The sequence below is a fragment of the Hemiscyllium ocellatum genome, chromosome 18 (genome assembly GCF_020745735.1).
Source record: "Hemiscyllium ocellatum isolate sHemOce1 chromosome 18, sHemOce1.pat.X.cur, whole genome shotgun sequence".
Classification (NCBI taxonomy): Eukaryota; Metazoa; Chordata; class Chondrichthyes; order Orectolobiformes; family Hemiscylliidae; genus Hemiscyllium; species Hemiscyllium ocellatum.
The window spans coordinates 17,638,852-17,660,615 of record NC_083418.1 but is presented as its reverse complement, the minus strand read 5'-3'; the positions used below and the strand labels follow the sequence as shown (position 1 = coordinate 17,660,615).

The 21,764-nt window shown below is 45.7% G+C and overlaps 1 protein-coding gene across 1 annotated transcript in view; it reads right to left on the bottom strand.

The window, feature by feature from the left end:
* Nucleotides 1-10,954: 10,954 nt before the first annotated feature.
* pdhx (pyruvate dehydrogenase complex component X) overlaps nucleotides 10,955-21,764 on the bottom strand; it is a 191,996-nt gene continuing 181,186 nt past the window's right edge. The window contains exons 10-11 of the mRNA XM_060838405.1: nucleotides 14,821-14,885; nucleotides 10,955-11,389 (exon numbers count right to left, since the gene is read on the bottom strand). Coding sequence (XP_060694388.1) covers nucleotides 11,125-11,389; nucleotides 14,821-14,885 — 330 coding nt within the window. The 3' untranslated portion in view covers nucleotides 10,955-11,124. The remainder of the gene's footprint in view (nucleotides 11,390-14,820; nucleotides 14,886-21,764) is intronic.

Here is a 21,764-nt window from a genome sequence, read left to right as displayed (position 1 = left end):
ATTTCTGCAGGAGGGTTTCCGGTTGCTTGGAATACATTTCCGGAGCTGTGAGTGTATACTTGGCAGCTTGGCTGGGTGTGCTACCTCATTATCTATGTCTGGTTTCTCAGCCTTGGAAAGGTGGCTGGGACATTTCAGAGATAGAATGGCCACCACCCAACATGGATATAACTGACCTGGGTTATGAAGACAGAGTAAAAAGTGAGGTCTGCAGATGCTGGAGATCAGAGCTGAAAATGTGTTGCTGGTTAAAGCGCAGCAGGTCAGGCAGCATCCAAGGAACAGGAAATTCGATGTTTCAGGCCAGAGCCCTTCATCAGGAATGAGGAGAGTGTGCCAGGCAGGCTAAGATAAAAGGTAGGGAGGAGGGACTGGGGGGAGGGGTGATGGAGATGTGATAGGTGGAAGGAGGTCAAGGTGAGGGTGATAGACCGGAGTGGGGTGGGGGCGGAGAGGTCAGGAAGAAAATTGCAGGTTAGGAGGGCGGTGCTGAGTTCGAGGGAATCAACTGAGACAAGGTGGGGGGAGGGGAAATGAGGAAACTGGAGAAATCTGAGTTCATCCCTTTCCTGAGTGTGGGTTGTCACGGGATCCTGCCAGTGCACCTGTCTTGGCAATATAGGTGGCTTTATCTACCCTCTTTATGCCAGCTTCCAGCTGGACTATTGGCCAAAAGGGTCAAATGTATCGTGGTCAATGCAGAGCAAGGGGGAGCTGTTAAGCTTGGGTTTGAAGAGCACATAGTCAATACCCTGGGCCCACTTACTGGGATTTGCTGATAGCAATGTTCCCTTATGAGGCAGGCCTGTCCTACCTCCCCATCCTGTAGAGCTAGAGGTGGTGTGTCTCCCGACGTTCCCACCAGTACTCTTCCACTGACACTCTCATTTGTTTGGCTGAACTGGTCCTCACCCTCAATAATTGCTCCTTTGAATCCTCCCACTTCCTCCAGATGAAAGGGCCAGCCATGGGCACCTGCATGGGCCCCAGCTATGCCTGTCTCTTCGTCAGCTGCGTGGAACAGTCCATCTTCCGTGGTTACACCGGCACCACTCCCCACCATTTCCTCTGCTACATTGATGACTGCATCGGCACATACCCGTGCTCGCAGTACTTGACCTCAAGTTCACCTGGACAATCTCAGACACCTTCCTCCCCTTCCTGGACCTCTCCTACTCCATCAATGGGGATCGACTCAACACTGACATTTCCTACAAACCCACCGACTGTCACAGCGACCTGGATTACATGCCTCCTACCCTGCCTCCTGTAAAAACACTATCCCTTATTCCCAACTCCTCCGCCTACGCCGCATCTGCTCCCAGGAGGACCAGTTCCACTTCAGAACACACCGGACGGCCTCCTTCTTCAAAGACTGCAATTTCTCCTCCCACGTGGTTGATGATGCCCTCCAGCTCATCTCATCCACTTCCCGCATCGCTGCCTTTGAATCCCAACCCTCCAACCACAACAAGGACAGAACCCCTCTGGTCCTCACCTTTCACCCCACCAACCTTCGTATACGTCGCATCATCCTCCACCATTTCTGACAACTACAAACTGACCCCACCGCCAGAGATATATTTCCCTTCCCACCCCTATTAGTGTTCGTAAAGACGTTCTCTCTGTGACTACTTGGTCACTTCCACGCTCCCCAATGACCCACCCTCCCCTCCTGGCACCTTCCCCTGTCTCGGCAGGAATTGCAAAACCTGCGCCCACACCTCCTCCCTCACCTCCATCCAAGGCCCTAAAAGAGCCTTCCACATCCATCACAGTTTCATCTGCACTTCCACCAATATCATTTATTGTATCCGTTGCACCCAATGCGGTCTCCTCTACATTGGGGAGACCGGGCGCCTCCTCGCAGAACGCTTTAGGGAACATCTCCGGGATACCCGCACCAATCAACCCCACCGCCCTGTGGCCCAACATTTCAACTCCCCCTCCCACTCTGCCGAGGACATGGAGGTCCTGGGCCTCCTTCACCGCCGCTCCCTCACCACCAGATGCCTGGAGGAAGAACGCCTCATCTTCTGCCTCGGAACACTTCAACCCCAGGGCATCAATGTGGACTACAACAGTTTCCTCATTTCCCCTCCCCCCACCTTACCTCAGTTCCAACCTTTCAGCTCAGCACCGCCCTCTGACCTGTCCTACCTGCCAAACTTCCTTTCCATCTATCCACTCCACTCTTCTCTCTGAATTAATACCATTAGCCCCACCTCCATCCACCAATTGCATTCTCAGCTACCTTCCCCCCCAACCCCAACCCCTCCCATTTATCTTACCACACCAGCCTCAGTCCTGATGAAGGGCTTTTGCCCAAAACTTTGATTGTCCTGCTCCTCAGATGCTGCCTGCCCTGCTGTGTTTTTCCAGCACTACACTCTCAACTCTGATCTCCAGCGTCTGCAGTCCTCACTTTCTCCTCGGTGTGGTGCAGCCTGGTCTGACTCTACACCAAGCTTTGGCCATAGGGAGAAGCCTTATTCAGTCTGCTTGTTACTCTGCACCTAGGTGGGTAAATAAGGAGTTGGTATTGGTAGGCATATTTGTATTGGTTGGCATATTTGTATTGGTAGTTCAGGAGACCTACATCAAGCACTGCTTCAATATGTGCCTCACCCCCATCTTCTCCCAATTCACCTCCAATGCTACCCTCATCCTCTAGGACAGATTGTCCCTGGCTGTGAAGGCCACTTTAGTGTTTTTTTTGGACAGTGATCTAAAAATGGGAAATGTTATTGTTCCAAACCAAGGGTGCTGTGGGAGAAGGTGCTTTCGGTTTTAAAAATGAATTCATGGAGCCCACTGGGTGGGAAAGGTTCAGTCAAATGAGCATCACCTTTGCATATTTGGAGCAGTTCTGCCTAGAGATAGAGTTTTAATTGGCTTTTCGATGGTCACGGTGGTTGTGGGCTTTGGGGAGCTCAGCATAGTGACAACCCCCTGATGGGTTTGGCCGCAATTATTCCCAAACCTTACTGCGGGGAGGGGTGGAACGAAAACAGTGGAAGACAGAAAAGCCAGATGATTGAAGCGATAACATTTCTCTCTCTCTTTTTCTCTCTCTCTCTGTTCCCTTTCTCTGGGGAAACTCCATTCTCTGAGGAACTCAGTCGGAGGAACGGGCAATAAATGCTGGCCCAGCCAGTGACATCACAGTCTAGGAACAAATCGCAAAATAACTTACTGACGTATTGTCCCTGCACTTCATCACAAATTGTTCTGTGAGCAACTAGAAAACAGAAGGATTAGAATAGGTGAGACTGATCCAAGATTTATCCAATCATTGACAAAACCCAGAACATTACCCATTTGGATTGGTTGGAAGGGGAGGGGTGTGGTTGGTGGCTTTGCCCCATTTATTTTCTGACTGAAAGTGGGGTTACCATCAACTGAGCTTCAAATAATATCCGATTACAGGATGAAGAGAGAAGGGAGATGCCATATTTATTAACTGGGAAGTGATAGCAAGCAGTCACCCCTCACCCTGTCCCATCTGACCCAGGAATAATCCCTCCTCCCCTCACCCTGTCCCGTCTGCCCCTGGAATAATCCCCCACCCCTGACCCTGTCCCATCCAACACAGGAATAATCCCCCTCCCCTCACCCTGTCCCGTCTGCCCCAGGAATATCACCCCCCTTCCCCTCACCCTGTCCCATCTGACCCAGGAATACCCCCTTCCCCTCACCCTGTCCAATCTGACCCAGGAATACTACCCCCTTCCCCTCACCCTGTCCCATCTGACCCAGGAATACTACCCCCTTCCCCTCACCCTGTCCCATCTGACCCAGGAATACCACCCTCCCCTCACCCTGTCCCATCTGACCCAGAAATACTACCCCCTTCCCCTCACCCTGTCCCATCTGACCCTGGAATACTACCCCCTTCCCCTCACCCTGTCCCATCTGCCCCAAGAATAATCCCCCTCCTCTCACCCTGTCCCATCTGCCCCAGGAATAATCCCCCTCCCCTCACCCTGTCCCATCTGACTCAGGAATACTACCCCCTTCCCCTCACCCTGTCCCACCTGACCCTGGAATACCACCCTCCCCTCACCCTGTCCCACCTGACCCAGGAATACCACCCCGTTCCCCTCACCCTGTCCCACCTGACCCAGGAATACCACCCCGTTCCCCTCACCCTGTCCCATGTGACCCAGGAATACCTCCCTCTCCTCGCATTGTCCCATTTGACCCAGGAATACCATCCTCCCCTCACCCTGTCCTATCTGACCCAGGAATACCACCCTCCCCTCACCCTATCCTGTCTGACCCAGGAATACCATCCCCTTCCCCTCACCCTGTCCCATCTGACCCAGGAATACCACCCTCCCCTCACCCTGTCCCATCTAACCCAGGAATACCCCCTTCCCCTCACCCTGTCCCACCTGACCCAGGAATACCACCCTCCCCTCACCCTGTCCCATCTAACCCAGGAATACCCCCTTCCCCTCACCCTGTCCCACCTGACCCAGGAATACCACCCTCCCCTCACCCTATCCTGTCTGACCCAGGAATACCACCCTCCCCTCATCCTGTCCCGTCTGACCCAGGAACTGTACCCACCTTGAGTCGTTCTCACCCCAGCTGCGTGAGGGGATTCGATTGGAACAAACTGGAAAATCAGCCTCAAAAGAGATCGAGGAAAGCAATAGGTACTATTAACAACTCCACAAACCCCAAATGAACAAATGCTATTTTTAGGTGAATGATCTATTTGAAACAAGGAAGTAACTGTGCAACTCCCTCTGCCTTTGTTGGGATGTGAAGGTGGAGCTGTCAGAAACTGTACTGAGGGTAGTTTCTATCTGTGTACTCCCATCAGGAAACACACCACCCTTCCACCCCAATGTCTATGACCAGCAGTTCCTTCAAACTAAACATGTACTTTACGGTCGCAAAAAGAAAACAACTTTGAAAGAAAATTGTTGCTTTTTCTCCACAATTAAGCAACAGCAGAGCGTAGTTGAAACAAATTGCGTTGATGCATACTTTGGAGAGGACAGGATAAAGAGAAGGGAGTGGGCAGGCTATGAAGAGGTCATTAAAGGAGACCTGTATTGTGAATCAACATTGGTATTAACCAAAATACCCTTAGCTGTGATCTGGCTATGACATTATCTGTAGACACCATTTAGATGTTCGCTGATCACACCACCATAGTCGGTCAAGTCTCGGATGGCGATGAAACAGACTGCAGACGGATGGTGGAAGACCTGGAAAATTGGTGCACTGAGAACAACCTAGCTCTCAATGCCGGCAAAACCAAGGAACTCATTATTGACTTTCGGCAGGAAGTTACTCATATCTCCCTACACATTAACAGCAGAGGTGGAACGAGTGAAGAATGTCAAGCTCCAGGGAGTGGTCATCCACAACAAGCTTTCTTGGACTCTTCATGTGGACGCACCGGTGACAAAGGCTCAACAACATCTCTTCTTCAGGCAGCTGAGGAAATTTGGCATGACGGCAAATACCCTTACCAGCTTTTATAGGTGTGCCATCGAGAGCATTCTGTCTGGATGTATCACTACCTGGTATGGCAACTGTACCATTCAAGGTCATGATGGTTACAGAGAGCGGTGAACTCTGCCCAGACAAACACAAAGGCCAACCTCCTATCTATAGAATCCATCTACCAGGCCCACTGTCAAGGAAAGGCCACAGCATTCTCAAAGATCCCTCCCACCCTGGCAATGCTTTTCTACAACCTCTACCATCGGGGAGAAGGTACAGAAGCCTGAACACATGCACCAGGCCGGTTTCACAACCGTTTCTACCCGACTGTTGTTAGAATACTGAATGGGCTCACAACTCTTAACATTCGCCTGTACCTGTGTTTTGGTTTTTGCCACTGTTTACCTATTAGTTATTTATCTATGCTACTTAACTCTGTGATCTGCCTGTATTGCTCACATAACAAAGCTTTTCACTGTGCCTCAGTACACGTGACAATAAATTCAATATAAAATGTGAGCACATGCATCAGTGAGGTTGTGTAGAGGGGGATGAGTTTATGGATTTAGAGGACTGAGGTGTTAACAATTTCTAAATTTGTTTGTGGGTTGTTGACCCAGTGAAGTAACGGTGATATATTGAATTAAATTAGCTTTACTGTCACATACACTAAAGACTCAGTATTTCTCTTCAGGCTGCTGTGGCTTGGAGGGGAACTTGCCAGAGGGTGGTGTTCCCACGTATCTGCTGCTATTGTCTTTCTGCAGGAAGTGGTTGTGGGTTTGGAAGGTGTTGTCTGAGGATCTTTGGTGAATTTCTGCAATGCATCTTATATAGTCACATAGTGACAGAGTCATAAAACACCGAAACTGGCCTTTCGGTCCAACTTGTCCATACCAACCAGTTTTCACAAACTTATACACTTAATGGTAACGCGCTGGGGGGTTTTGCTGAACAAAGAGACCTTTTGAGTGCAGGTTCATAGCTCCTTGAAAGTGGAGTTGCAGGTAGATAGGATAGTGAAGAAGGCATTTGGTATGCTTTCCTTTATTGGTCAGAGTATTGAGTACAGGAGTTGTGAGGTAACGCTGTGGCCGTACAGGACATTGGTTAGGCCACTGTTGGAATATTGTGTGCCATTCTGGCCTCCTTCCTATCGGAAAGATGTTGTGAAACTTGAAAGGGCTCAGAAAAGATTTACAAGGAAGTTGCCAGGGTTGGAGGATTTGAGCTACAGGGAGAGGTTGAACAGGCTGGGGCTGTTTTCCCTGGAGCATCGGAGGCTGAGGGGTGACCTTATAGAGGTTTACAAACTTATGAGGGGCATGTATAGGGTAAATAGGCAAAGTCTTTTCCCTGGGGTGGGGGAGTCCAGAACTAGAGGGCATAGGTTTCGGGTGAGAGGGGCAAGATATAAAAGAGACCTAAGGGGCAATTTTTTCACATCGAGGGTGGTGTGGGAATGGAAGGAGCTGCCAGAGGAAGTAGTGGACAATTACAGCATTTAAAGGCATCTGGATGAGTAAATGAATAGGAAGGTTTTGAGGGATATGGGTCAAGTGCTGGCAAATGGGATTAGATTAGGTTAGGGTATCTGGTCAGCATGGATGGGTTGGACTGAAGGGTCTGTTTCCGTGTTGTACACCTCTATCACTCTATAACTCTAAATAATTCCCACTTGCCTGTAATTGGCCCATATCCCCATAAACCTTTCCTATTCATGTACCTGTCCAAATGGGTTTTAAATGTTGTAACTGTACCTGCATCTACCACTTCCTCTGGCAGTTCACTCCACGTACAAAGCACCTTGTGTGTGAAAAAAACTGTCCCTCCATTCCCTTTTAAAGCTTTCTCCTCACACCTCAAATTTACGCCATCTTGGGAAAAGACCTTGCTCTGCATCTTATCTATGCCCCTCATGATTTTAAAAACCTCTGAAAGGTCACCTTCAACCTCCTACGCTCCAGAGAAAAAAAAACAGCCTCTCCCTATTGACTGAAACTCTCCAGTCCAGCTAACATCTTCGTAAACTTTTGCTGCGCTGTTTTCAATTTAATAATATTCTTATCCTACAGAACCGTACTCAGTACTGCAAAAGTGGCCTCACCAATCTCCTATACAGCTGCAACATGATGTCCTAACATCTTGTAGAGAGTACATACTGCTGCTACTGAGCGTTGGTGGTGGAGGGAGTGGATTTGTGTGGATGTTTGTACTTTTCACTGAACTGGGATTGGGCCCTGGCTTGATGGTCATGACTGAGTAAGAGACATGTGCAGCTACAAGGCTAGAAATGATAATTGAAAACAGTGCCTCGTGGATGTCCAGTTTTGAGTTGTCAGGTTTGTTCTAAATCTTTTCCACTTGGTGTGGGAGCACTACACACGATGGAAGTGCATTAAGATGGAACTTCTTCCCAAAGACTGGATGATGCTAATGACTACCAAAATAATCATGGATGGTGCATCCAGGTTTGTGAGGAAGAGCACTGTGTGTCTTTGGTATCATTGGCGCAATGAAGACGGCAGTGTGTTTGCAAGCAGGACCTTTCAAAGTTAATTGTTCAGTTTATGCTCTTTTCTTTTTTATCCTGTCTCTGGGTCGATATCTAGTGGTGTGCCTGGCTTCTTTGTAGTGGTTTGATACAACTGACTGATTTTCAATTCAGGGCGTAGTTCAGAGTCAAACACATCACTGGAGGGTCTGGAGTCACGTGTGTGTCACACCAACCTCCAGCAATAGTTTGAGTGTGATGATTAAATAGAGTATTTCCAGAATTCCAGCTAATGCAAAGGTAGTCCAGACTGTGGTTTATAAAGAGAATGCAAAGATGTTTCACAGGGATTTGAAGAGGCTAGCAAATGGTCAAACATTTGGCAGATGGGATACAATGCGGAGAAATGTGACGTTTACCCATTCTAGCATGAAAACAGGAGTGAAGCCTATTTCTGAAATGGTGACAGTTAATGGGAAATGTTGACATTCAAAGGGATTTAAGAGTCCTTGTTTGGGTCACTGGAAGCTAATATAGATGGAAACGCAATCAAAAGGGAAAGGAACTAGCATGTTGTCCCTTTTTACAGTGGGATTGAAAATAGGAACAAGAATTCTTATTGCAAATATCCAGATCCTTGATGACACCTCATCTGGTTGCCATGTTGGTCTATTTCCCTAAGTAAAGTTATACTTTCCCTTAGAGGGAGTGAAAGAAAGGCTAACCAGGGTAATTCCTGAGACAGAGAGACTGACCAATAAGGATTGACCAAATAGACTGTGCCTCTGTCCACCATTGGATGGGATTCTGCAACTGAAAATCATTTAAATAATCCAGACTTGTACTAAGAGTTACACTGGAACCAATTCTAGGTCACCAGCTAACCTCACAGAATGACGTATTTGCACTCGCTGGGAGCTACATACTGAAATACTCAAGACCCTCTTCTGTAGGCTAAAGAAATCTGTACTTACACCTTTAAAAAAAAAGTCAAGGTCAATTGCTGGACTCTGCTATGTCCCATGACAATGGTCTGACCAATCAGAATCTCTCTGCCAGGTTTGAGAACTAAGATTGATATTTAACTTTTTGATGTCATCGTCAGGACACTTATGGCCCAACCAATCAGCAGACTCTTCTAATTCTGTATGAAAAGGTGCCTCCCTCTCCTTCACTGTTTGAGCATGGAGCATTGCCCTTTGGTGTGAAGGGCACTGCTTGTCACTGGCCACTCGGGTGTTTCCTTTCTTCCTGGTGGTGGAAATTTGAATAAAGATTTGTGCACTTTGTGTCTTTCACTGTGTCTCACACACACACAACATGGGTGCTAAAAAAAAGGAACAGGAGAGAGAGAGAGAAAAAAATAGGAGGGTCAGCCATCCTGCCCACTCTGAGAGCTGCTCTTGAGGGAGCTGGAAAAAATAACAAAAAATAAATGGAATGTCACCTGCATGCACACAACATGGGTGCTGGGGAAAAAAAAAGCAAAAAAAATATAAAAAGGTGTCTTTTTCTTTCCACAAACATCCTCGTCCTGACGAGGTACAAGTTGTAATTTCTAGTCTCCTTCTTGTGATGTTTAAATTTCAAATTCCTGGATAACTCTCTGAGTCAGGTACATCTCGCTTTCTGTATAGTTCTGTCACACAACTCCAATCTACTTGCAGAAATGGCTGTCTGGTTGACATATCTGGGCCATTGAGGCAAACCATTTTGTTGTCTCCACCCCTACTTCCTTCAACAACCTACTGGGGGAGGGGGAGCAAGAGACACAAATCCAGCTTCAGGGTTCAATCCTCAGTCTTGGCCTAGATGTCTCAAAGTCTGATAACCTTTCACTACATTCCAGCAGGGCTGTTAACCTCCGTTAAATATGCACAAGGTCATTTATAACTATAGCTAATAATGTCCAGTCATAGGCTAAGTCACTCAAATTTCAATTTGAATGAACACAGGAACATTTCTGTACAATTATGTCAAATAATTGGCTGATGGGAATTAAAGTAATCAAGACAGTTATACTATCCTGACTTGGCATTTGTGATTTTAGGTCTGTGAAGCCTTTTGATTGTGTTCGTCTTTTGTTAACTCGCTCTTGTCTCTATTATTCTCGATTTATAAACAGAACAAACTAGCTCCTTCACTGCTCAGGAGTTTGGCATCGACATGGTACAGATGGAAGTGCAGAGTCACTAAATGGTAATGGGAATCCTGGACGCTCACTGACCCGTTTGTAAGACAAAGCCAGGTATTTTGGCCATTTCTACAAGAGCTGAGTTCCCAGCACTCTCGTTTACTGACTCGGGATCGTATTGCAGGTTGTGTAAACTTGCTGTACACTCTCGGGCTGCTGCCTTTCTTGTTTAACTACCAATCAGATTTGTGTTTTGGAGCTGCAGTTCGTGAAGTGCTTCGGGATATCCTGAAGATGCAAAAGGCACTTTATAAGTGCAAGTGCTTCTTTCTTTTCGGGGCTGAGTGGGGGGGTGGGGGGGAAAAGACCGTTTGATTATTGGTGCAAGTGTTTGTAGATGAAATGTACAGAGTGGATTACAGCCATTGACTTCATGACAGCTCACTTGTGACTCCTTTAGCTACAGGAGGTGGTGCCTTTGGCTTGAGACCTGAAAGTTTGATTTACAGGTTTCAGCACTGTCTCGCCATCCACCCAACACTATCAGTGAAATATCAGTGACAGAGAAAAAAATAACCTACTCACCGCCTATTTAGAATGTAGCAGGCAGGCCGTTGTTTTTTTTTGTTAAGAAGCAGGAATGATGGTAGGTTTGAAGGAGAGGAAGACAACATCTGAACCAATAACACCACCATCCAATGCTGGGAGAAGGGAGAAGGTGAATGGTCAGCAGTTTATTTGGAGTAAGATTGAGGGAACACGGAGTCTTCTGGACAAGTTGAACTCAGACAGGGTTTCTCACTGCTGCCATGCAGAACGAAGCTGGCTGTAGTGATAATGAGATGAAGATGGAAACCCAATGAAGCTAATAACCAACAGTTATTTTATTTGGCTTTACACACAGGATGCAGTAAAGGCAGGATAGGCATTCACCTGCATTGTCACAAGACTAAAAATAAAATAAATTCTGCTTTATAAGTACAATGTCTTCCATGTAACGTCTCTAATCCCTTGTATGGTGAGGAGCAGCCTAGAACACAGCTAATAACTTTGGATTCTCTAGGTTAAGCTTGAAGCTCTCCAAAAACTGAGATGCAAGCTCATCGTCCACCAGCCGGCCATCGCTGGACAGGGTGACGGTCATCATGTCCTTCCGGCAGAGGGTGCGGTTGCCTTTGTCATCTTCGGAAATGGTCAGGTCATGGCGGGACTGCCCGATGGCTAGGATGCAAGCTTGTGGCGGATTAATGATGGCACTGAAACCGCTGATTCCAAACATTCCCAAATTGGAGATGCTGAGAAAGCACAGCAAAAATAAAATCAGGATCTGTTATTTTTCCAGGGAGTTTAAACACCCTGCCTTAAGTCAGTGAGTAACTTCTGTCAATAGAGCTCAGTCAGCCATGTACAGCGAAGCTTAGTGCTTGCTCCTGTGTTGAATTCTGCGCTCAAAATAAATGTCCAAACAGCTAATCATCATTCATCCCACACATCTACCAGGCAATGGTCATCCCCAGAAAGAGAGGATCTTAACCATCTATCCTTGAAATTCCAGATGATCGGGGAGGGGGTGGGGTGTTTTTCCAGCACCACATTTTTCGGCCCCAGGATACTACAATCTCACTCCCGCCAGGCAGATGTTTGTTACTAGGAACTTTGAAGTTCCTAAACCTGCCCTCTTCAGTATACACAGTGATTTATAATCTTTATGAGATATTAGCTTCAGTCTAATTTTAACATGCAGCTGGTAAAATATTGAATGCATTAAAGATTAGATGATGGTTCTGATGAATAAGTTCCTTCAGAGTGTTTCATCTACGCCTTCACGATGAGTCACGTAATTGTCCATAATATCTCATTCTGACTGAAATGTTTGCTGTTCTGAATAAACATGGTCACACCTTGGAAAACTTGGCCCAATCTCATGCAGATTGCCACTTAGCCCCTTCTTTTCACGAAAGGAGGGAGCTCTACATTTCTGAGGGGAGATTCTGCTCCGGGCTCTGCAAAATATGGAGCTGTATTCCATTCTAACAGTTCCTTCAGAGTGTAGAACTGTCAGAGGAAGGAAACTACGCCCTCTCTCCACATTCACAACAGTCAGAGCTCCCATGTCTCTCTCAGCCACTTCGACAGCTGCTGTCAAACAGTACAAACATAAGATCAGAGAGGTTAGTGTGCAAGGGGGAGCAGAGAGCCAGATGGGTAAGAGGGGAACATGCAAAGTGGATTTGTGGGTAGGGCACCAGGAAGTAGGGAACCAGGGTGAAAGGTGCCTAGGGGACCAAGAAGGTGCTGAGGTAATGTCGGGCAGGTGAGAGAAATTGGGTCTGGCGGAGATAGGGTAGGTTGGGCATTAAGGTCATAGAGATGTACAGCATAGAAATAGATCCTTCAGTCCAACCCGTCCATGCCAACCAGATATCCCAATCCAATCTAGTCCCACCTGCCAGCACCCGGCCCATATCCCTCCAAACCCTTCCTATTCATATACCCATCCAAATGTCTCTTAAATGTTGCAATTGTATCAGCCTCCACCACATCCTCTGGCAGCTCATTCCATATACGTTATGTGTGAAAAAGTTGCTCCTCAGGTCTCTTTTATATCTTTCCCCTTTCACCCTAAACCTATGCCCTTTAGTTCTGGACTCCCCCACCCCAGGGAAAAGACTTTGCCTATTTACCCTATCCATGCCCCTCATAATTTTGTAAACCTCTATAAGGTCACCCCTCAGCCTCCGACGCTCCAGGGAAAACAGCCCCAGCCTATTCAGCCTCTCCCTGTAGTTCAGATCCTCCAACCCTGGCAACATCCTTGTAAATCTTTTCTGAACCCTTTCAAGTTTCACAACATCTTTTCAATAGGAAGGAGACCAGAATTGCACGCAATACTCCAAAAGTGGCCTAACCAATGTCCTGTACAGCCGCAACATGGCCTCCCAACTCCTGTACTCAATACTCTGACCAATAAAGGAAAGCATACCAAACGCCTTCTTCACTATCCTATCTACCTGCGACTCCACTTTCAAGGAGCTATGAACCTGCACTCCAAGGTCGCTTTGTTCAGCAACACTCCCTAGGACCTTACCATTAAGTGTATAAGTCCTGCTAAGATTTGCTTTGCCAAAATGCAGTACCTCACATTTATCTGAATTAAACTCCATCTGCCACTTCTCAGCCCATTGGCCCATCTGGTCCAGATCCTGTTGTAATCTGAGGTAACCTTCTTCGCTGTCCACTACACCTCCAATTTTGATGTCATCTGCAAACTTACTAATGGTACCTCTTGTACTCATTCACTGTCACATGTACCTAAGTACAGTGAAGAGCTTTGTGTGCAAGCAGTACAGGCAGATCATAGTAAACAAGGACAAACAGATAGACCATAGAGTGATAAAAACTGGGTCAAAGTGAGGGATACAGGTTATGCAGCACAGGACATGCGTGTGAGGCAAGATCAACATGAGCAAGAGCAGCATTATTTAAAGTTAGAGAGTCCATTCAGTAGTGTAACAACGGCAGGAAAGAAGCTGTTTTTGAACTTGTCGGCGTGTGTGTTCAAGCTTCTGTATCTTCTGCGTGGTGGAAGAGGTTGTAGGAGAGCATTACTGGTGTGGGAAGGGGTCTTTGATGATGATGGCAGCCTTTCCATGGCAACGAGAAGTGTAAATGGTGTCCACGGATGGGAGGTTGGGTGAGAGCTCATGTTGCATTGAGGGGTTGGGAAGGGTAGATGTCAGGTCAGGAGTGGGTGAAGGGTAAGTGAGCGTGAGTGTGCACGCGTTTTGGGGGGGTGGGAGAAAAAAAGGAGTGCTCACGTCTCGTTTGGCTGGGGAGCTCAGACCTGGTGGGAGATGGGTGGGGTCGGGATGTGTCAGGTCTGCAGAGGTTGGGGGTACGGTCAGGCGTCCCTCTCTGACCACCCCTCTCCCTTCCTTTCCCTTTCTCCCACCTCTCCCCTTCTACCCACCCCCTCCAATCTCCTCCTGCCCTTTCCCCTGCCTGTGTCTCAGCCAGTACCCACTGCCCTTTTTCTCTCTGCTTATTCCCCCTCTACGTCTCCCTGCCCATCTCTTCCCTTCCCTTCTCTCACGCTGTGTCCACCTCTCTCCCCTCTCCCCTCCGCGAATCTGTGATCAGCGTGTGAACTCCGCAGACGGGTTGAGATGTAATTCATGGTTGATAATGTGGACAATGTGAGTCTAAAATATTTTCCAAGTGTTCTAACTTCTCTGCAGTATTTAGATATCCTTCCCTCATGCCCCCGGTTTCAAGAGGGTTTTAACTAAGTGCCTACTTCATTAGAAAACATTCAGAGGGTGAAATGTGGTACGTATTTTATATTGTGTGCACCTCACTTTCTTTGGCAATGGTCGTACTAGCCTCAACAAGCTTTATTTCTGTAGGAGTCTAAGGGGAGCTGGCAGCATGACCATGCAGGATACCTTTACTGGTCAATTACCAAGCAGTAATCACCCAGACAACTCGTGGTACATGCAAAGTATGCTGGACAGGCTGTTTGATTTTACTGAGTTTTTACAGGCCATGCAGTCGCTTACTCCTCACAATGTGGGTACACAGTCAATCAACAACTGAGAACAAAACTGCAAGAAAAAGGTTCCAGAAAAACCAAACATGCCCAAACTCAACACAACTGCAGACTCCCAGTGTTTTAATAAATACAAATAAAGGTGGAATGACTGAGGTCAAAATGCTGGTGTTTTACCTGAACGATCCTCCCTGATATTCCTCCGGTCGCAGTTTTCCTGCTTTTGCTTTCTTTGCTAGTGTCTGGAATGGAATGAGAAACATGACTGTTAATTCATTCTGCAGTAATTTGACTGTGAAGTATGTGCTGGAGAGAGAATTCCGTAGCAAACAAAGAGCAAATTGTTTCTCTCTATTCTCAGTAACATCACAAACTTCTCGCAAACACAATCTGAACTAACAGAACGGAATAAATTAAAATCAGTTAGATAGCAAGTAGCAAAGGAACTAATTGGAGGGTGATATTCAATTGTTAGCGTGCTGTTTAGAAACAGAATGGAAAATAAAATTGATACTTTGAAAGATCTTGGTAAGATATTCCCATTTGATCTATAAGATCCAGATCACACCAATCTCATCTTATACTTTAGCAAAATGAACCGGAGTGAAATATTACACAATGGCCTCACAAATATTTATGGCCAGGTGGGTGTGATTCCTTAGCTTACTCACCCTGCCTAATGTCTCTCTCAGCTCCAATCCATCATCCACAAACTTGTGGCAAGGCTGTGTGATGGGACCGCCTTTACGATCAACTGTATGATTCCCATTCCTACCTCTTTGCAACTCTATCATTTCTCAGATTCTGTCTTGCTTCATATCATCACTTTTTCTTGAAACTCACCCACAACCAGTGCCTCCTATCCCGATGGAATCCTACAGCCCACATAACGTCCCTCTGTCTCCTAGATAAAGCAACAGGAAACCTGTCCCACTGTGTTCTCTCATCTCAACACTATACACTTGGTCCAGACACTCCAAGCCTACAATGGTGATGCTTCAGGTGCTCTGTGCTGTTTTGATCACTCCATTTTATGTCTCCTTTTTATTTTGTCATTGCAACGTACTGGAACAGTGTGTTGGATGGAATGGTGGCTGGGTTCACTACACCTTCACTGAAAAGCAACCTTACTGTTCCTCTGCTTTGTTGAGCTTATTTGAACCTTGACAACTTCCCTTCCACCTCCACTTACTTCCCTCATAAAAATGATGCTATGAATATCTGTATAATCTCTAATTATATCTGGTTTTGGTAGGACATACAGAATTCATTGTTATAATTCCACTCTGGTTCCCTACTGATTTTTTCTCCACCACATTGATGATGTTGATGCTATCTCTTGCTTGTCACAACCAGGAGAATCTCATTGGTCATGTTTCCCATTTCCACTTACCATCTTTGTGGTCTATTTCTTCCCTCTCTCTTTGGACTCATTCATTACAATCACCGTTGCTTGGATATTTCTGAGATATCTATCCAAGCCCATTGGGCCCTACTACCACAGTCGATTATGGGAGGAAGTATAGAAAGAAAGAAAGTTGCCATTGCTTCTTTCAGTTTCTCCACTGTCATCACCAAAGTTTCTAAAATGGCCTGCCATTTCATAAACTCAGATAGTCCTCACGTTGTTCTTGAGGGAGTCTCAGTCTTGTCTATGCTATTTGCTGCCTCTCCACTTACACAGGCAGTGAGGCTCTGCCCTCCGCTTCAATCTCTGTACCCTCCCTACATCATTTAGCCATTCTAGCCTCTGATCACCACCACGCACATCCTGGGGAATTTTCTTTGTGCACTCTGCCAACAACCTGGTGTCTCATTGCCTTTCATTGACATTCTCCCAGCTACAACATATACAAATTCACCTCTTCCACTCCACAGAGACAACATGCATATTGTGTTTGCAGTTCTCAAAGTAGAATCCTGTATAATGAAGAACCCAATTGGAGATTGAACTTTTTTTTAAATTCATGCACAGGATGTGAACATCACTGACTAGGCCAATACGTCTTGCCCATGCCTAATTGCCCAGAGGGCAGTTGAGAGTCAACCACATTGCTGTGGATCTAGAATCACATGTCAGTCAGACCAGGTAAGGATAGCAGTTTCCTTCCCTAAAGGATATTAGTGAATAGATTCATGGTCATCATTGGACTCTTCATTCCAGATTTTTAAAAACTGAAATCAAATTCCACCATTTCCCACAGCAGGATTCGAAACCAGGTCCCCAGAACACGTCCTGGGTCTTGGGATTAACAATCCCGCAGTAACACCACTAGGCTGAGCATTTCTTTGTTGTTTTTAAAATGTGATCCCCGTGGCCACCCTCTAGTCTCATGATGGCTTTAGAGACAACTGAATCATGGAGCTTACTGCTATTCACTGTTTTCCGATTTTCACCTTTATCTAGCCTTTTAAAGAGCCTGTTGCTGGGCATTTGGCAACTTCCATTTACATTAGATTCCAATTCACTCTAACATCTTATCCCCTTGACTGCTGTGTGTCAAAGCAGCTTGTGGAAGCTCACTGCAGTGAGGGAAGGCTGCTGCTTGGGTTTAAGGAGTTAGTACTGATTGCATAACAACAGGAATTGAGTATAGGAGCAAAGGGGTCCTTCTGCAAATGTACAAGGCCCTGGTGAGACTGCACCTGGAGTATTGTGTGCAATTTTGGTCTCCAAATTTGAGGAAGGATATTCTGGTTATCGATGGAGTGCAGCGTAAGTTCACGAGGTCAATACCCGGTGGTACTATTATATGGCGAAAGATTGAAGCGACTGGGCTTATGTACACCTGAGTTTAGAAGGCTGAGAGGGGATCTAATTGAGATGTATAAGATTATTAAAGGATTGGACACTCTGGAGGCAGGAAGCATGTTTCCGCTGATGGGTGAGTCCTGAACTAGAGGACACAGTTTAAAAATAAGGGGTAGGCCATTTAGAGTTGAGGAGAAACTTCTTCACCCAGAGAGTGGTGGATATATGGAATGCTCTGCCCCAGAAGGCAGTGGAGGCCAGGTCTCTGAATACTTTCAAGAAAGAGATGGATAAAGCTCTTAAGGATAGTGGAATCAAGGGCTATAGGGATAAGGCAGGAACAGGATACTGATTGTGGATGATCAGCCATGATCATAATGAATGGCGGTGCTGGCTCGAAGGGCCGAATGGCCCACTTCTGCACCTATTGTCTGTTGCCAGTCCATGATGCACTGTAACCACACCACTTTAAACCCATACTCCAATGTTCTTTCATTAAGCTGCCAACCTAACCTTCAAAGATGACCAACTGCTAAATTTCTTAACTCAGAGAAAGTTATCTCAAATGCCACATGGAATTGAGTTCGGTCTTCTGCTGTCCAATATCACTGAATATTACACATTAGGTTTTCATTAGGTATTTTCTTTTCCCAATGTTTGTAAATACCTGAATGGCACTTCCTATTGAGAAATCTGAACAATATGCCTGCCATTGTCTGTCGGTGAGATGATTCACACACTGGTTTAGAGTCATTATGTCATTCACGAACACTAAATCCTAAGTCGCTCTTTTTGTGGCTGAGAGAAGTAAATATTCATTTGTTCAGCAAGACACCTAATTGTTCAGCAATCTGACTATAGTGAACTCATGATGTTTATAGCGCTGGGTGGGAAAAAGTTCATTAATTTGACCGTAGTCCATCCAGTAACATACAAAGCAATGAACTGAAGCCTCTCTTACAAAGGATTAGTGCACAACTCTGCATTCCATGTCAGATTAGCAAGCCTTTTTGAGCAGGCTACAGAAATGCAGAAACCAATAATGACAAGCAGCAATATAACTCGGGCTGCAAACAAACATTCATGTCCCGCTCATATTGTGGAAGGCACATGATTCAACAAAAACAGTTAACTGCTGTGGTGCCAAGATGCCTCGACATGTTCTTGATGCTTAAGTGTCAATCAAGGCCTGCCTTTTGGGTCTGACAGCCAGGTATGAAATGTTTCTCAGTGCTTTCATCTCCCGAAAGGAAAACTCATTCCAGCATCTATTTCTCCAGCTAACCAGGCCTGACATAGAGAGATTACTGGAACAAACATTCCTCGTGATCAACCAGCCTTATAGCGAATATCTGCCCCAGTGTGTCTCTCAACTTAGGCAGACCATTTAATGGAACTCCTGTCCCAGTATATCACTGGGCCCTTAAACGTCCGCACAATGTAATACGATGTTCAGTGAGGCCCTGATGCTAAGTCTCCTACTCTAGTGTTCATGCCTTTCCCTTTAAATGCACACATGGTGAATGGATTGTGGCCCACAGTCAGGGAAGTAGTCATCAGTCCCCATCAACTCCATCTGACGCAGGTAGTGTTTTATTTTGTGTATCTGAATTTTAAAATCAATGAAAGATAATGCAAACTAGTTATTATATATATTATGAACCATTTCACATGTTGTTGTTTAAAATTTTAAGATATCTTCCCACTTTCTCATGGTTTGAGTGATCACTGAGGGTCGGAGATCAACACTTCTACCTCACTGTCAACTCAGTTTCTGGAAAACTTCTCCATTTTAAAGTTAAGTCAACAGCTTTGAAATCTCATCCAGGAACACCCAGAGCTACTAAATTAATCTGCCAAGAGATAATCTACATAAGAATGTTGTGTCCATGGTAACGGCAATTAGTTTGGATACAATAATGGGGGATTGGCAGAAGGACTCGGCTAAAATGTCTGAAGAGATTGATACTGGCTATTCTGATTTGTGTGGGCTAGCCTGACTCTGCTGCCAATATTGCAAAGGCCTTAAGCAGAATTACACAAGATGCTGCTGTGTGAAGACAAGAGAGGGAGCAACGGGTGAGAAATTCTGAGTTTTGAATTTGATGAAAACATTGCGTTGCAATTTTATTGAACTCAGAATGCATCATACCAGACCTCAGTCAGAACTGAGATTGAACAGGAGAAAGTCTGGATTTTGCCAGGTGAGGATACAGAAAGGAGTCACGTGGAGGTTTGTTCGGTTTGAAGGGAAATGAAGCAGTAATTGGATTTGTAGGAAAACCATGGTTTTTGGGCTGAGTTCTCAACTCGATGGCTTTTTAAAAGAATAATGTCAAGGAAAGTGGATGTCATTGGCTAGGTCAGCAGTTGTTGCTCTTCCTTGACTGTGAATTGTTAGTAAGAGAAGGCCCAGCTGATAATGTCCATGCCCCATGAGTGAATGAAGAACAATTTGCCTCGATGGTGAGGAGTTACCTTCTTGAATCGCTGCAATCCCCTCAGTGTAGGCACACCCACAATACTGTCAGGGCGAGAGCTCCAGTAGTTTGACACAGCGAAAGTAACACAGCAACAATATACAGTACTGTAGTTAGTCAGGCTAGCGTGGGCCCTGGAGGGGAACTTTCAGGAAGTGGAGTAAACTTGCATCTGCGGACCTCGTTCTTCTAGGTAGTAAGATCCCAGGTTTGCCAGAGGTTGTCAAAGCAGTGTTGATGCATTCTTGCTGTGCATACTGTGGACGGTACACACTACTGCCATTGTACATTGGTGGTGAAGGGACTGGAAGTTAAATGCTGTAGGTGAGGCACCAATCAAGTGGCTGCTCTGTCCTGGATGGTGGTAAGCTTCCTTAGTGTTGATGGAGCTGCACTCATCCAGGCAAGTGTGGAGAATTCTATCACACTCCTGACTTGTGCTTTGTAGGTGAATGTGTAGACTTCAGGAAATTAGGAGGTAAGCAGAATTCCTGGCCTTTGACTTACACTAGCAGTTATACTATTTATGACTGGTTCAATTCAGTTTCTGGTCAATGGTAACCCACAGGATGTTGATATTGGAGGATGCAGTGATGGTATTGATCCTTTTTTGTCATTTTGTCTCTCCAGCCTTCCACTTTATCAAAGACTTTTCCCTTTGTTATATCCTTCCCACCTTGCTTTCACTGGCCCTGTAATTGCTTAAAACCTATAACATTTTTACTTTATACCAACTTTGAAAAGATAACCGGTACTCTCTCCCCAATTATCACTTGATCTGCTGACTTTTTTCTGGCATTTCCAGTTTTCTTTTCAGTTAACGGGAAGTTTGTTTGTACAAGGAGGAACATCTGGTATAATCATCCAATTTTCTACCATTTCTACTAATGTATATTGACATGAAGCAGTGACACAGGTAAACCAGAGTACTGCTCAAAGCTCCAACCACCATTCAAAACCTCACACAGCAGAACCTTTCATTTATTCACAGGATGGAGGCATTGTTGACAGGTCCAGCATTTATCAGCAATCCATAACTGCCCTACAGGAGGTGCTAGTGAGTCACAATTATTACAGCACATAGGAGACCATTCAGCACAGCATGTCTGCGCTGTCTCTTCAAATGAGCAGCTCATCCAATGCTTTCACTTGGTAGCCCTGCCAAATGCTTCTTTTCAAATAACCATCTAGCTTCTTTTTGAAGGTCTTGATTGAAACTGCATCCACCACACACTCAGCTAGTGCGTTCCAGACACTACCACTTACTGTGTAAATGAGTTATTCCTCGTCATCACTGTTGTTTCTTGTAGCAATTACTTTAAATCTGTGCCAAACCGTTCCTGATCCTTTCAGGAGTGAGGACGTTCTTCCCTATTTACTCTGTCCAGACCATTCATGAGTTTGAATATTTAATCAGATTTCCTCTCCACTTCTTCCAAAGGAGAACAGTTCCAGCTTCTCCAATCTATTGGCGTGAGAAATTCCTCATCCTTGGAAGCATTCTCTTCAGCCTCTTAAGCAATCTCTTCAATGTCTTCCTAACCCTCAACTCCAGTTCTGGGTACCACACATATCTCATTCTAGAGGAGGCCAAACTAGTATCTCATACAAGTTCAATATGACCTTCTTACTCTAGTAGTTTAGGCACCTATTAATAAAGCATAAGACACACTGTACTGCTCACTCAACCTGTCCTGCCGCATTTTAATGACTTGTGCCTATGTACCCAAGTCCCTTGCTCCTCTTCCACGTCCTTCCAACCAAAATCACCCGCACTTGGCATCTCCTTACCCAGTCCACCAATGCTTCCAAATTCTAAATCAGCTGCAAAAGTTAGCGTACCCTGTGTTCCAAGGTATAGATCTTTAACATATGTATCAGGAAAAGCG